General features: G+C 40.0%; 1 protein-coding gene across 2 annotated transcripts in view; it reads left to right on the top strand.

The window, feature by feature from the left end:
• Nucleotides 1-14711, top strand: part of LOC139730518 (mediator of RNA polymerase II transcription subunit 13-like) — a 180895-nt gene that overhangs the window by 148518 nt on the left and 17666 nt on the right. For both annotated transcript variants that reach the window (XM_071641364.1, XM_071641363.1), the window contains exons 7-9: nucleotides 5682-5831; nucleotides 9105-9441; nucleotides 14114-14284. In XM_071641364.1, coding sequence (XP_071497465.1) covers nucleotides 5682-5831; nucleotides 9105-9441; nucleotides 14114-14284 — 658 coding nt within the window. The remainder of the gene's footprint in view (nucleotides 1-5681; nucleotides 5832-9104; nucleotides 9442-14113; nucleotides 14285-14711) is intronic.

Genomic DNA, 14711 nt, shown 5'->3' with positions numbered 1-14711 from the left:
TTTACCCAACTTGGCAGGTAGTACCATTTTGGTAATAGGATCTCAATTTGTTTGAATTAGCTTCCCCCCTTTATGAATATTTATACCCCCGCCAAACGAAGTTTGAAGGGGGTATATAGGAATCAGCGGACGGTCGGGCGGTCGGGCGGTCGGGCGGTCGGTCCGTTGCAAATCTTGCGTCGCGAACTACTTCCTCAGTTTTCAACCGATTCCCATAAAACTTGGCACAGATGTGTGCCTTGGGTTGTAGATGTGCAAGACGTATTTTTTGACAGTACCCAAAAGTACGTTGCCATGGTAACGGCATATTATGGGCCAAAATGGGTACAAATCTTGCGTCGCGAACTCCTCCCACAGTTTTTGATCAATTTTTATGAAATTAGGTACAGATGTTCATCTGAATATGTTAATGTGCAAGACACATATTTCCGCAGTGGCAAAAAGTGCGTTGCCATGGTAACGGCATGTTATTGGTAAAATATAGGGCAAAATGCTTCATGGCAAAACTGCTTCGTCAGTGTTCTTCCAATTCTCATGGAATTCATATTGAATGTTTGTCTTAGGATATAGGTCAGCATGACACATTTCTTGACAGTGACAAAAAGTATGTTGCCATGGTAACAGCTCACATATTATGAGCCAAAATGATGGAAAATTTTGTGTTGCAAACTACTTCCTCAGTTTTTGCCCAATTTCCATGAAACTTGGTACAGATGTGTGCCTTTGGTTGTAGATGTGCAAGACGCATTTTTTGACAGTACCCGAAAGTACGTTGCCATGGTAACGGCATATTAATGGCAGAAGATCAAGGAAAGATCTTGCGGATTTAACTACTTCCTCAGTTTTTTGACCAAAGCTTATGAAATGTGGCACACACCTTGATCTTGGTGGGAAGATGTGGAAGACATATTTTTCGGACGTGTCGGAAGCTGCGTTGCCATGGTAACGGCATATAAATGGCAGAAGATCAAGGAAAGATCTTGCGGATTGAACTACTTCCTCTGTATTCGACTGAAGCTCATGAAATGTGGCACACACATTGGTCTTGGTGGGAAGATGTGCAAGACATATTTTTTGGACGTGTCGGAAGCTGCGTTGCCATGGTAACGGCATATTAATGGCGGAAGATCAAGGAAAGATCTTGTGGATTGAACTACTTCCTCAGTTTTTGACAAAAGCTTATGAAATGTGGCACACACAATAGTCTTGGTGGGAAGATGTGCAGACATATTTTTCGGACGTGTCGGAAGCTGCGTTGCCATGGTAACGGCATTTAAATGGCAGAAGATCAAGGAAAGATCATTCCTTGGGTAAGACTGTCGTCACGGGGCGGGGGTATTAATCACCTTAAGTGATATTTCTAGTCTTCTTTATAACCAAATAAGATAGAGCTAGGTTGGTGACGTTGATGACTGTAGTTTCAAGTTTAATGGCAGATCCGGCATGGGCTCAGGGACCATTGGGGGGCACGAGGAGATGGGTCAAACCTTGAGCATTTTTAACTTCTCTCTAAAATCTTATGACTGATTTTCACCGAACATGGCAGGTAGCATCCCTAGGATGATAAAATATCTTTTTTAGCTCACCTGAGCCGAAGGCTCAAGTGAGCTATTGCGATCACTCTTCGTGCGTCGTCCGGCGTGCGTCGTCCGGCATGCGTAAACTTTTTACATTTTCATCTTCTTCTTGAGAACCCCATGACCGATTTTCACCAAACTTGGCAGGTGGAATCCCTAAGGGGATAGGATCTCAATGGCACGTTTCTTTTTTGCCATAAATTTTTACCCTTTTATATCTCTTTTTATCTGTTATGGGTCATAACTCTTTTTTATGCCTCCGCCACGAAGTGGTGCCGGAGGCATTATGTTTTCGGGTTGTCCGTCCGTCCGTCCGTCCGTCCGTCCGTCCGTCCGTCCGTCCGTCCGTCCTTCCGTCCGTCCGTATGAATTTTGTGGACAGGGTAACTACCAAAACCTTTTGAGGTATCCTAATGAAACTTGGCATGTATGTGTATTAGGGGGTGAAGTTGTGCCTATAAACTTTTGGATGCACATGCTCAAGGTCAAAGGTCAAAAGGTCAAGGTCAAATACGTAGAATTTCACTATTTCCTCCATATCTATGCATTGCCTGAAGATATTTTCTTGAAACTTAGTGTATACATGTATTACCCAATTAAGATTCTCTGGTGAAAGTTTGGGGTCATGAGGTCAAAGTTTAAAGGTCAAAAGGTCAAGTAGAAATATTAAAATTTCACATTTTTCTCTGTACCTTGGAAATTGTTCAAGGTATCTTCATGGATCATAGTATATATACATGTACTGACTGGCAGTGATTATCTAGAGAATTTAGGGTTCATGGGGTCAAAGGTCAAGGGTCAAAGGTCAAGGGCAACACTTCAAAATTTTACTATTTCCCTCATATTTATGCAATGCCAGCAGGATTATTATTTTTTTACACTTGGTGTATGCATGTATAACCCAATAGAGATTCTCTGTTAATTTTTTTTTCTTTTTTTTTTTTTGCCTCAGAGGTCAAAAGGTCAAAGATCAAGTGAATGTGCTGAACTAACTGTTTCCTCCTTATCTAGGAAATGGAATGTTAATTTGAAACTTACTACATATTTGTGCATGTTCTGCGTGGTGGTGATTATCTTAATATGAATTCTAGGGTCAAAGGCCAGATGAAAATGGCAACAATTTACTTTTCAATAGAGAAATTACACTTTTTCTCCATACCTTGAAAATTGCTCAGTGCATAAACTTGTGAATGGATCAAAGTCAAGTTAAAGGGGCATAGTCCCAGTAGTGTAGATGGCGCTGTTGATGCTACTGCCGATCACCGTTAGCATTGATACAAAGATTGCCGAAATTGAGCTGTCATCAAGAGTATAGCGCGTAGGTGTTCCTAAGTAACGTTGCCTTCGTTGTCTTCTCTGCGCATCACGCAGTCTGTAGTAATGCCAGGGTGCGTGCATGTATGTGCTTCTTATTATGACATCACAAAAGAAGTTTGCTAAAGCTGTCATCCCCCTGAGCCGAATCATGAGTCGAACTGTGATCGGACCACTGACACAGTGGATCGGACTTCTTCGGACTCGGGAAAGTGGGCCAAAGCGTAAGCGCCCAAGAGAAGTCGATAGCATGGGTCTCTATAGGAAACTTGCGCCGTGCGCCCTCGTATGCATTTGACTAAAACACCGGGACCATGCACCTTTAAAGTTCTTAAATCTCCAAATACATGCTCTCCTATTCATCCAATTACACCTAGGTCAAGGAAGGTGAACATTCAACACATTTATGACAAACTTGTCATTTTGATATTTTGCCAATTTTGTGAAAATGTTATCACACGTTGTCCACATGTACTATAGACCTATTAAGAGAACCATGCATTATGGCGGAGGCATACCAGTCGCCATAGCGACATTTCTAGTTTTAATCTGTTATACAGGCATGAGATTTCTCCGCGGATCCGCGGATTTCCGCGGATTTTGAAATTCTGGGGAGAAAATACACAGTCGGGAAAATTTCCGTGATTTTCCTCTTTTTCTTTTTTTTTTTTTTTTGCAGCCACCATATCTCGCCGTGTGTGAATGGTGATGAGTGCATTTGTCAGCGGGCAGCTGTGCGATGTTGCATGTTTCATGCGTGAAATGGATGTGAAACGTGCGTGTCGATCAACTTGTAGCTACGGTACTATACTGTAGCTTGCAGTGTGGTGTGATATGATGCACACGTGTGTGAGGCTGTAACTGCGTATTACGTGTATCATTACTATCAAGGAGCTTCGGCATGCATGCTGCCTTAGCATTCAGCGCGATGCGTTGACCGAAAGATCGGTCTGTATCTGACCGTCGCGGGGAATGTTCCGCGGAGACTGCGTCTGGCTTCACGGATCTCCTCCGTATACGGAGGACAGCGTTATAACTTATGGCAAAATATAAAAGAGTTCTCCGGACAGACGGATCTTCTGTCTACGCGATTCGCTGCTTTTGTATCCCGCTGATTACGTTGGCGTGACCTACATTTGTCATCGTGATTTTGTGGACCGGTGAGATTTCTTTCTTCAACGAGAAAATGAAGACCTTCGATAAGGATGACCCTCGTGTAGCGGATATTGACACAGATGTCTCCAATACAGTAAAGTTCAAGTGGCAGTGGTTGGAATATGAAGTTGATCTCCTAGAACCAGTTTCGTCTTCTAACCACGTTAGGCCAGCGATTCAGTCGACTTCCTCGGGACCTGGAACTTGTGATACATCATCCGCCGCAAGGATTCGCTTTACATTCTGGACTTCATCCAACAGTCAATACTTCATTTGCTTGGTCTACATTAGCTGTTTATGGACTTAACCGGGTCTACAAATTTTTGTACCTCCTGTAAGGTATTACAGGCAGTCTAATTAAGTTAGCTGTAGCATGTTAGACAGAAAGATCCGTCTGTCCGGAGGACTCTTTTATATTTTGCCATTAACGCTGTCCTATGGAGGGGATCCGTGAAGCCAGACGCAGTCTCCGCGGAACATTCCCCGACGGACAGATACAGACCGATCTTTCGGTCAAAGTTAGCTGTTGCATGGACGTAGAGACGGTCAACAATGCTGAGCTGCGTGTATGATTTATTTTCAGCTGTCTTACATACATGATTAATTCTCTACTAGCTAGACTACATGGACCAAGATTAGCAATACTACTATTACTAGTACTTTGCCTGGTCTGTGCACTGTAAACTGTTAATGGACTAAGGTAAAGACAGCCAACAATGGCAATGCTAAGCTGTGATTTATTTTATATATATTTTTTTTTTGTACCCGTATGAACTGAGTCCAGCAAGACGTCACCTGGGTGTACATTACTGTGATTTATTATGGCCTCACATTTGAGTAGGTCCTAGGTATAACAGTGAATAAGCATACTTTTCCTTCCTGTTAGATTTTGCAAGTGTCATTCATGAGTTCAATTATCACAATGTTTCTCTGTAAAATGTACCTCATAACAATAGTAAATTTCAGTTTTAAAATGCATTAAAATGAGTTTTTTCATACCTTGAATTTCAAAAAGTCCTCACCGTGGAAGGGGGGACACCCCCCTCCCACACCCTCCCCCCGCTCGGTCGCTACGCTCCCTCGCAAACTCTCTCCTCTTTTTTCAACTTTTCTGTGTCTCATCCCTGGTTATATCCCATTCGCGTACAATTTCTTGTACGCGAATGGGCGAGACACATTATGGCACTTGCCTTGTCTACAAGTTAGCATTTAGTTCTTCTAATCACCATTGTGATAGAACATGCAAATGGACACCATACCCTCTTGTGGCTCCCCAACGTACCCCCTCCCCCCCCCCCCCCAGTTTGCTATGTTCTTCTTACATGATAGTCTGCAAGAATGCATAAAGGTGAATTGTGATACTCAGTGAGTGCTCATGCTTTGCCCACAGGGTTTCTTTGTTTATTTTGTTGTTTTTTATTTAATTTTGTGAAATCATCTTCTGAAAGTAGTGTGCTGTTGGAGGTTTCACAGTAGGTACTTAGGTTACATTATATTCAGGGGAGGGTTACATGATTTGTGTATTTCTTTCAGTGATATTTATCCTTTGTCCACCCACATCAATCTGTCATGATCTGCTGTCTGTCTGTCCACATGAAACGTTTCCATCTCTCCACAATTGCTCTCCCCATACAGGTGGCATGAGAATGCTCTATCCTAGCTGCTATGTGCTGGTGCCCCAGAACGAGTACTCCCACCACACTGTGGCATCGCAGCCAGGAGTATATATTGCACCCCCTTCTCTAGGTGTTGGGCACAGCAAGCTTAATGGTCCAGCCACTCCAGGTGCGTAGATAATTGATTGCTGCTCTTATTCCCAAATACCCTTCTAATAGCTTCACAATGTCTCTTATCAAGGTTGTTAAATGCCAGGAAAATATTCATTTCCAAGTGCGTAACAAACGAAACCCATGCTTTTATGTTGTCCCAGCTACCCCTTGCTGCTTATAATGACACATAACCCTGAAGTATGTTGTAAGATTGTAAGGTGAAGTAAATAATATCATTGCTAACCTTTAGGGAGGCTTAGATTTGAAATGGGGTGTTTTATTGTCTTTAGTAATGATATTAAGTTCACTGTAAAAGTGGATAGTTTCGTGCAGTTAATTTTTCGTGCTTGGCCAGGTAAGATGAATTTCACATGTTTTTTATTTTGTGGAATCAAGACATCAATTACTGGAACATATGGCATGCAAAATATTCGCATGCTTTAATTTTCATTCTAGCTTCTGGTTGTGCGAATGCGCGAAAATTTCCACACTGCAAAAATTTGTACTTCTACAGTATGTGACATGCAGTAATTGGAAGATTAAGAATAACAGATTTAAGTGTACTGGTTGAAAATGATTTAAACTCAAATGAGATATTCTCCTTTTGGAAAACTCAAGTTTAAGTAACAGAAGAAATGCTTGAAAGAAATATCACAATTGATAGTTTCTATAAAAGAAAAGCTGTAGTGATCACTCGAATGATCAGGTTGATTTAAAAACTGAAAGTCCATGTTTTTATACCTCCGCCACGAAGTGTCGCCAGAGGCATAATGTTTTCGGGTTGTCGGTCCATCTCCCGTCCATAATGAATTTTGTGGACAGTGTAACTGAAACATCGTTTGAGGTATCCTACTGAAATTTGGTATGTGTATGTGTGAATGGATGAAGATGTGCCTATAAACGTTTGGGTGCATAAGATCTAAGGCCAAGGTCAAATTCTCAAAATTTCACTATTTCCCCTATATCTATGCTATGCCTGAAGGTATTTTCTTGAAACTCAGTGTTATTATAAATGTATTATCCAGTGAAGATTCTGTCAGAAAGGTTTTGGGCCATGGGGTCAAAGGTGAAAGGTCAAGTGAAAATGCTAAGATTTTACTTTTTTCTCTATATCTTGGAAATGGCTCAAGGAATCTTCATGAAACTTGCCACATACTATGCATGTACTGCCTGTCAGTGATTTTCTTGGAACTTTATGGGTCATTGAGTCAAAGGTCAACATCATGGGTTAGGGCAAAAAGCTTACAATTACACTATTTCCCCCACCTCCATGCAGTGCCTGAATGTGTTTTCTTAAAACATTGTGTATTGTGTATGCATGTATTACCAAATACAGACCATAAAGACCTTGAGGATTGAAGTTCAAAGGTCAAGTAAAAATGCTACAATTTTACTTTTTTCTCCATATCTCAAAAATAGTTCAAGATATTATGAAATTTAGTACATATGCATATACTGCCTGACAATGATTCTCTTGGAAATTTTGAGGTAGTGGGGTCAAAATTCAAGGGTCAAAGGTGAGGTTTAGATGCTAAAATTCTGAAATCACACATTTTTTCCATACCTTATAGATTACTCAGTGCATAAAATTGATAAGACTAGGTGCATTACTGTGCAGTGATTGTATAGGGAAAGATGTTGGCCTTGGGGTCTCCTCTGGCATACAAAGGTGATATCATACAAATAATGCACAAGTGAGAGGGCATTGGTGGAGATGCAGCGCACTTGACGGTATATCCGAGAGGGACCTGCATCTGTACAAACATCCCAAACTTAGACTTGTGCACTTTGTGTTTTACAAAATAGTTCTTTGATTTATTTCTCATTTACCTTAGTTTATGGGTTGATACTGGTCAGATACATGCAGAACTTGCAACAAACTTGCTTTTGAAGAAGCCAAGATGTCCGAAGAAATGCCCCTACCAAACACACTGGTACTAGTACGCTACTAGTTAGCTAGCTGAACACGAACTTGTTTACGGTGATTGAGCCTGCACTGTACTTGTAAACTAACAGAGTGCGCACTTGAAAACTGACTTAGTGTGCATTTGTAACTGACTTAATGTACATTGCTAAAGTACACAAAGACGTTTTGGATATAAGATGAATACATCCATTTAGAAATTTCAGTGAGAAAAAGCGAATAACATTTGCAACAAAAACATTTTTGACATTACCGTCTCAATCATGTGCATCTAAAGTCACCTTTCCATAGACCTAGCAAATCTTCATAACTGCCCCATTTGCTTTGTATTGCTTAGATGCCATGTGTTTTATTGTTCATTACGTTTGCCCAGTAAGGCCAAAAAAAAAAAAATTGTTGCATTGGCGTAACATGAGATTTTCAAGTAGGGTCGGTCGGGCGGATTTTTTTTTTTTTTTTTTTTTTTTTGCTACCTGCATTTTACGTGTAAAACTCGTGCTCAGCTCAGTAAACAGTTACAACTGCTGCACCGAATGTGCTGTGTTCATCTATTCTACAAATCATTTATGAGGCCGATATTACTGGAATTATACCCCTTCACAGAATTTAAAGATGTTGAAATCCCTATCCTGAATGTTTTCACTTCATATTTTACTATTTTGACTTAGATAAGATAGATGCAAATTGACCCATATGTACGATCTTTTCATCGCACACGGCGATCTCTATTACAGTCCCACATATACAGATTCGTGTAAGTTCTCCACACAAGAAACCTATGGCAAAACTGTGCACAATACATCGCAGTCTGAATGCTACGTATACACTGAATAAATCTTGTTAGAGTACGTGTCCGTGTTGGAAACAGATGACGTACTGATCAAGGAAGGCTTATGCGAGGCGCTAGATCTCTCCCTCGTACATCCGATATCCCCAGCAGAGCCGTTTCCACTTCCGGGTTTGTGCGATCGCGATCGCAATCAACAAGATATTTGATGTCGATAGCAAAACAAAATAATAAAAAAAACATGGTGTCGGCGGAATTTTTAGGGTCGGGCGGGTTACGCCAATGCAACAATTTTTTTTTTTTGGCCTAATGGTCCTTTGACACATTAGTGGTGTAGACAACAATTACAATACAATGCAATACGGTAATTACAATTGTATAGTGCTCTTACAAATTAGAAGCTGTTTTACAACACTTTATATTCATCTTGTACATTGCAGCTGCGATAAACATGTAATTGATGTCCAGTAGGAAATCTTCAATTTCCTCACATACTGTAAGAAGTGCCAATCTTCTTTTGAACCGGAGTGGCAGCAACCGAAACATGTTCTAACACATGCACTCGCCTCTCTTTGCAGGATTGTCATCTGTTGCTCTAACACCACCAACATCACCACCAGATCAGCAGCTTCCTCCAGGGGATGGGTCAACCTCTATTTACCCTGGTGGAGCCACTCTGGATCCTAGTTTGGGGGATGAAGGAGATGACTCCTGCTCTGGCGGACTTATCCAGAAGGTTACCTGTAAGGTGTGGTCACAGTGGCTCACAGAGACGGCTCCCCCTGCTGCAGTTGGTAGTGGTAGTAGTAATAATGAAGGCAACACTGGGAACATGCCCAATGGCTCTCTCATAAATGGCTCTGTGACTGGCACTCCTGGATGCAACATGAACACAGGCAGCAACAATGTCATTGGGTATGTAGCAGGCTGTTGGATAGCAACCAAAATTACACTCTTGTACTGCTTTCGTGTAACTTCATGGAACCAATAATGTTCAGTAGTGAAAAGAACAATTTTTAACCCGTTGAGGGCGAGTCCCGAGTATACTCGGGCAAGCGTTTATGGGAAATGTGTGTTGTAGCAAAATCAAACCATCCTCAACGGGTTAAAAGAAGAAATGCCTAACTAAATATGCCTGTATGTGGTGATGGGTTTATGTAGCACTTTCTAACATATCTAGGTTTGATGAAACTACCATGAAATCTTCCATGTGTGAGGGGCATTATTTCTCCTTTCTTGATATTCAAAGAGGGGGTGGCTATTTGCTGATTTCATGATAAACCAAATCATAATTAGCTCATGGCCACAATTTAGATAAATGACCTTCCTTTTTTTTTTCTCATTTGGTTCTAAAGGCTTTTCACTCATTGTCATAGCAACATAATGCATAACCTTGCCTGACATAACAATTATGGCATTCTTGTTTAAACAAAGAATGACAAGGTAACTAGAATGGCCTGCCAATTTGCACTTGCAGAAGCATCCCTTTCATTGTTTTGCATTGAATTCATGATTACCAACCCTTTTCTGTTAATATTGCTGAATAATAGGCTGTAATGAACACTTCGTTGCTGTCAGGTGGACGTGCTGGCAAGCACCATTTATAAGGATTATGTCATGAATAATCATTACATCACAGATGCTTATCTCATTGAATTTAAATATCAACATGCCTTTTATCCCAAATGACCTTTTTCTGCTCATGCGCAAAGTGAAACTAGGAACTGGCTTATTCTCAGTCCACCTCTCTGGCCAAAAAACGAGCAAAAATGTGTGAAAATATATTTCTACAGAGCATGGAACTATTTTGAAATTGTTTGAAGCTGTACTTGGTACTAGCAGCATCCGTGGAAATCCACAGGTCTGAGGGCCTTATATTTTTGCATTTCATATTTCTTTTTCCACATTTTCATTTATGAAGTATAAATGTTTTCTCATTCCTTTGTTTGTGCTCTCTTCTACCCATGACCACCCCCTCCCAGAAATATTACAGTAATATGTGGCGATCCGGTCCATAGTTTGGATCTTCCTGCCACTTGTTTTTATTGTGGAACTTGAGTTTCAAGGGGTTAGCATTACCTGTTGAAATCTGAGGGTTATCCTGTTGTTCCCCCCCCCCCCCTCCCCATCGCCAACGCACACACACACACACATACTTTTTGCCTCCCCCCCCCCCAAAAAAAAAAAAAAAAAAAAATTGGGGGAGAATATTGCTAAAAACGCTTGATGAGATTCCCTTAAAGTTGTGCCCACAGAATCTTCCCATCGAAATGGGATGATGCCCTTGACATTTGACTTTGACTCCCCCCCTCCCCTCGCACCTCCAAGCACCAGTGGAAATCCATAGGTCTCAGGGCCTCATATTTTCTTTTTCCATTCATATCTCTTTTTCAATTCATATTTCTTTTCCCACTTTTTCTTCAGAGAAAAAAACTTTGATATTCTCTCCTTCCTGTACTTCCTCCTTTTTGCTTGTTTTTATCATGCAACTTGTGTGTCAAGAGGTGAGCAGAACCTGTTGAAGTTCTAGGGTTATCTTCTTGCACCCCCCCCCCCCCTCACACACTCTTGGCAAAAATAAATAGATAAAGATAACAAAACCCCTGTGATTCCCTGAGGGTTCTGCCTGAAGACTTAACCCTAACTAGGCCGGGGGGCCTCCGAGGCCCCCCCCCTCGACATTTCGCGCCATGTATCGCTATCGCAAGAAGCTATCGCCGCGACGTTTCATGACTTTTTTCTTTCGAGTCTCCCGCATCTTTTGACACCAAATTTGCGATGCCCGGATGCGCGGTTCCGAAGTTGCGCATAAATATGCATGTGCATGTCAGACCAAAAATTGCTCAAAAACGTGAATTTGGGTACAATTTCAATGCAAACTGTGTTTCCAGGCAAATTTCATAAAAGCATGATTATTTTGGGGGTTTATCGATTAAAATCAATTAATAACGCATTTTCTTGTTCGGAACAATGTCATGGACGAATTTCATCGAAAAAACAATGAAAAACATAAAGTCGAAAAAACAAGGAAATACATAAGAAATTCAGAAAACAATAAAATACTTAGGAAATTTTTTCTGATTGTGCAATTTTTTTCTCTTACATTTGCTAAGGACACTAAAAAGAATATTTACACCAAAAATGTGCCTGTTTTGACCTTTATTTAGTGATTTATACCAAATTGTCTGATTTCATGCATTATTATGCATAAATTAGCATAATTTAGTGTAAATGATAATTTTTGAAAAAATTAACTTTACTTTAGATTACATCATAGGCAATGTGTGTGCCAGTTTTCGTCACGATCGCGTGGTCGACGGCCGAGATCCGGAGGGGGGGGCCTAACTCCCTCAGCTTTTGAACATCTGACTTGAAATTTGGCATATATATGTAACCACTGTGATTTTATTTTTGCAAACCTCATCTTTTTATCATCGTTAGACAATGTTTTCATGGTAACAATATTTTAAAATAAAAATCACATAAAAATATTGTGAATAGTGTTACTCCCTCAGTTTTTGAGCATTTGATGTGAGACTTGGCACATATGACCACTGCAGTTTTAAGATGTGCAAAACACATCTTTTGTCAGTGTTGATTGTTGTTGCATTGCCATGGTAACCACATTTTTTTAAAAATAAAAAGCATACAAAAATTGTGGATTAACCCTTAAAAGACTGGGCTATTTTGGTAGCTCGAAAGACTGGGGGGCCTAAAGGGCCCCCCCTTAAGATCTCGGCCGTGGATCGCGCGATCGCCGCGGAAATTTGCACAATGGTAGTGTGCGATGTAATCTACAAGATCGTATATTTGAATTTTCCAAAATAGTCTTCTTTTATTTTATTTTGATTAATTAAGCTAAATTATGCGAGAAATCAGACTTTTTGATCTATATCAGTAAATAAAGCTCCAAAAGTGCTCATTTTTGGTCTAAATATTCTTTGTGGCATTCTTAGCAAATGTTCTTGAAAAAAAATTCGGTATCAAAATTAATTTCTTACTTATTTTATTGTTTTATGTATTTCTTTGTTTTTTCGACCTTTTGTGTTTGTTGTTTTTTTCAGTGAAATTTGTGGCAGACCCTTTTTGAAGCATAATTCTACTAAAACAAATTAATTTTAGCCATTGAGAGTAAAAATAAGCATATTTATATAAACCATGTGAAAAAACTCAATTTGTATTGACTTTGTACACAAAATCACATTTTTGAGCCATTTTTGGTGTCGCGAGCATGTACAAAAAGTTATGTAACTTCAGAACCGTACCCCCGGGCGTCACAAATTTGGTGTCAAAATGTGCGGGAAACTCGAAAGAAAAAAGTCATAGAGCATCGTGGTGAGAGCATTGGGTGTTGCAGTGTAATCGCGTGAAATGTCGAGGGGGGGCCTTTTAGGCCCCCCCCCCCCCCCCAGTCTTTTTATGGTTAAGCGAACTCCCTCAATTTTCAGAATTTGACGTGAAATTTGACACGTGTGACTGCATTACTATGTAGATATGCATACTTCATCTTATGTCAATGTTGAACAATGTGTTGCCATGGTAGCAGCATTTTTAAAAATGAAAATTATGCAAATGTCCAGTGGATTTTGAGATATATTTTTGAGGAATTTTTTCTTTCCAGTTCCCCCACCCCCTCATTTATAAAGAATATGCAATCCTGTTCTTGTGCATGTCTTTGTTTCTTTCTATGGTTATATATTCATTTTGACATATATAGAATATATGTAGGTTATTATAATCCATTTTCAACAATATGAAGTGTGAAATTACTTCAAAACTGTATTTTCGTGGCATGAAATTTTCGCGAGTTGCCTCTAACATTCAATGCATATTGTGTAGATAAGGTCTTTAGCGTGCAGTTTAATTTTGCGATACTCGGCTCTCGCGAAATTCGCAAAATTAAAATGCACGCGAACATTCCTCCCTCGTTTTACAGTATTTATTGAACTTGAATTTTTTACCCCCTTATGCACGAAGTGTATAAGGGAGTCGTATAGGAATCAGCAAGTCAGCAAATCTTGTGTCGTGAATTCTTACAGTTTTGAAGCGATTTTGATGAAACTTGGGGTACATGATAACATTGAGTTGTAGATTTGGAAGATATGTTATTTTTGTGTGTGTTTGTCGGAGAAAGCTTTACCATGGTAACCACAATTTTCCCAAAACCTTGTTAAGCAAACTACTTCTACAGTATTCAAGCAATTATTTTTTTTTTTTCAAATTTGGTATGTATAATGATCTATAGGTGTAGTTGTGCAAGACGTGCTTTGTGCTTGTACCTGACAAGGCGTTGCCATTGTAACTACAAATTCTTTTGAAAATCTTGTGAAGTGAACTACTTCCACAATTTTAAAGTAGTTGAAATCAAATTTGGTGGACATGATGACATTGAGGTATAGATGTGCAAGACACTTTTTTTGTGTGTGTTTGTCAAAAAATTTTGCCATGTTCACCACACTTTTACCGAAACCTTATGGAACAAACTACTTCCACAGTATTGAAATAATATATCTTTGAGTACATTATGTGACAGTACTATAACCTCTAGGGGTGCTTTCCCTCCTTTTCTCATTTTCTTCATGTATAGCACCAGCCAGCCCACTCTTGAACCTTGCAGTATTAACACTGAAGACAACTCAAGCCTGGAGTCCAAACCCCAACCTCCAGTCACACCTGTTTCCCAGACCTCACCTCAAGGGCCACAGGTCACTTGGCAATTCCATGACCCTTCCTCGAAGACAGAGTGTGCCTGCTCAAGGTAGGGGAAATGGCTTTTAGTAATTCATGCATGCAGAGCAAATGAGGACTATTATACATTGTAGGCAATTACCCTTTCCAGTGTGGTGTAACCAACTCAAATTTCTGTGACCAATCAGCATTTAGGTTGATGAAACAAAGTCTTGATTTACATTATCAAGTAGCTTTGAAAGACTTCACTGATATAATTATATTTCCATTTTTGTACATTTAGCAATCTGCATGGTGTATTGAAACTTCTTATCTGTAATCTAATCTCAACAACCTTGATTAGTTAGTAATGAACAAGACAAAGAACCAGCTACTTACCTTTAGCTGTTGTTGCCCCTTTCAAATTGAATATTTGGTGGTGCTACCACTAAAAGGAGTATATTCCAATAATACTTCGGTTGTAGTCCCTCGGGGAGCCACAGTGTAAAAAGGATGAG

Source organism: Diadema antillarum, unplaced genomic scaffold (genome assembly GCF_040938485.1).
Source record: "Diadema antillarum isolate AM-2024a unplaced genomic scaffold, OU_Dant_1.0 seq00000320_RagTag, whole genome shotgun sequence".
In the NCBI taxonomy this organism is placed as follows: Eukaryota; Metazoa; Echinodermata; class Echinoidea; order Diadematoida; family Diadematidae; genus Diadema; species Diadema antillarum.
Note: the sequence above shows the minus strand (reverse complement) of the source record. Positions and strands in the feature narration are given on the sequence as shown.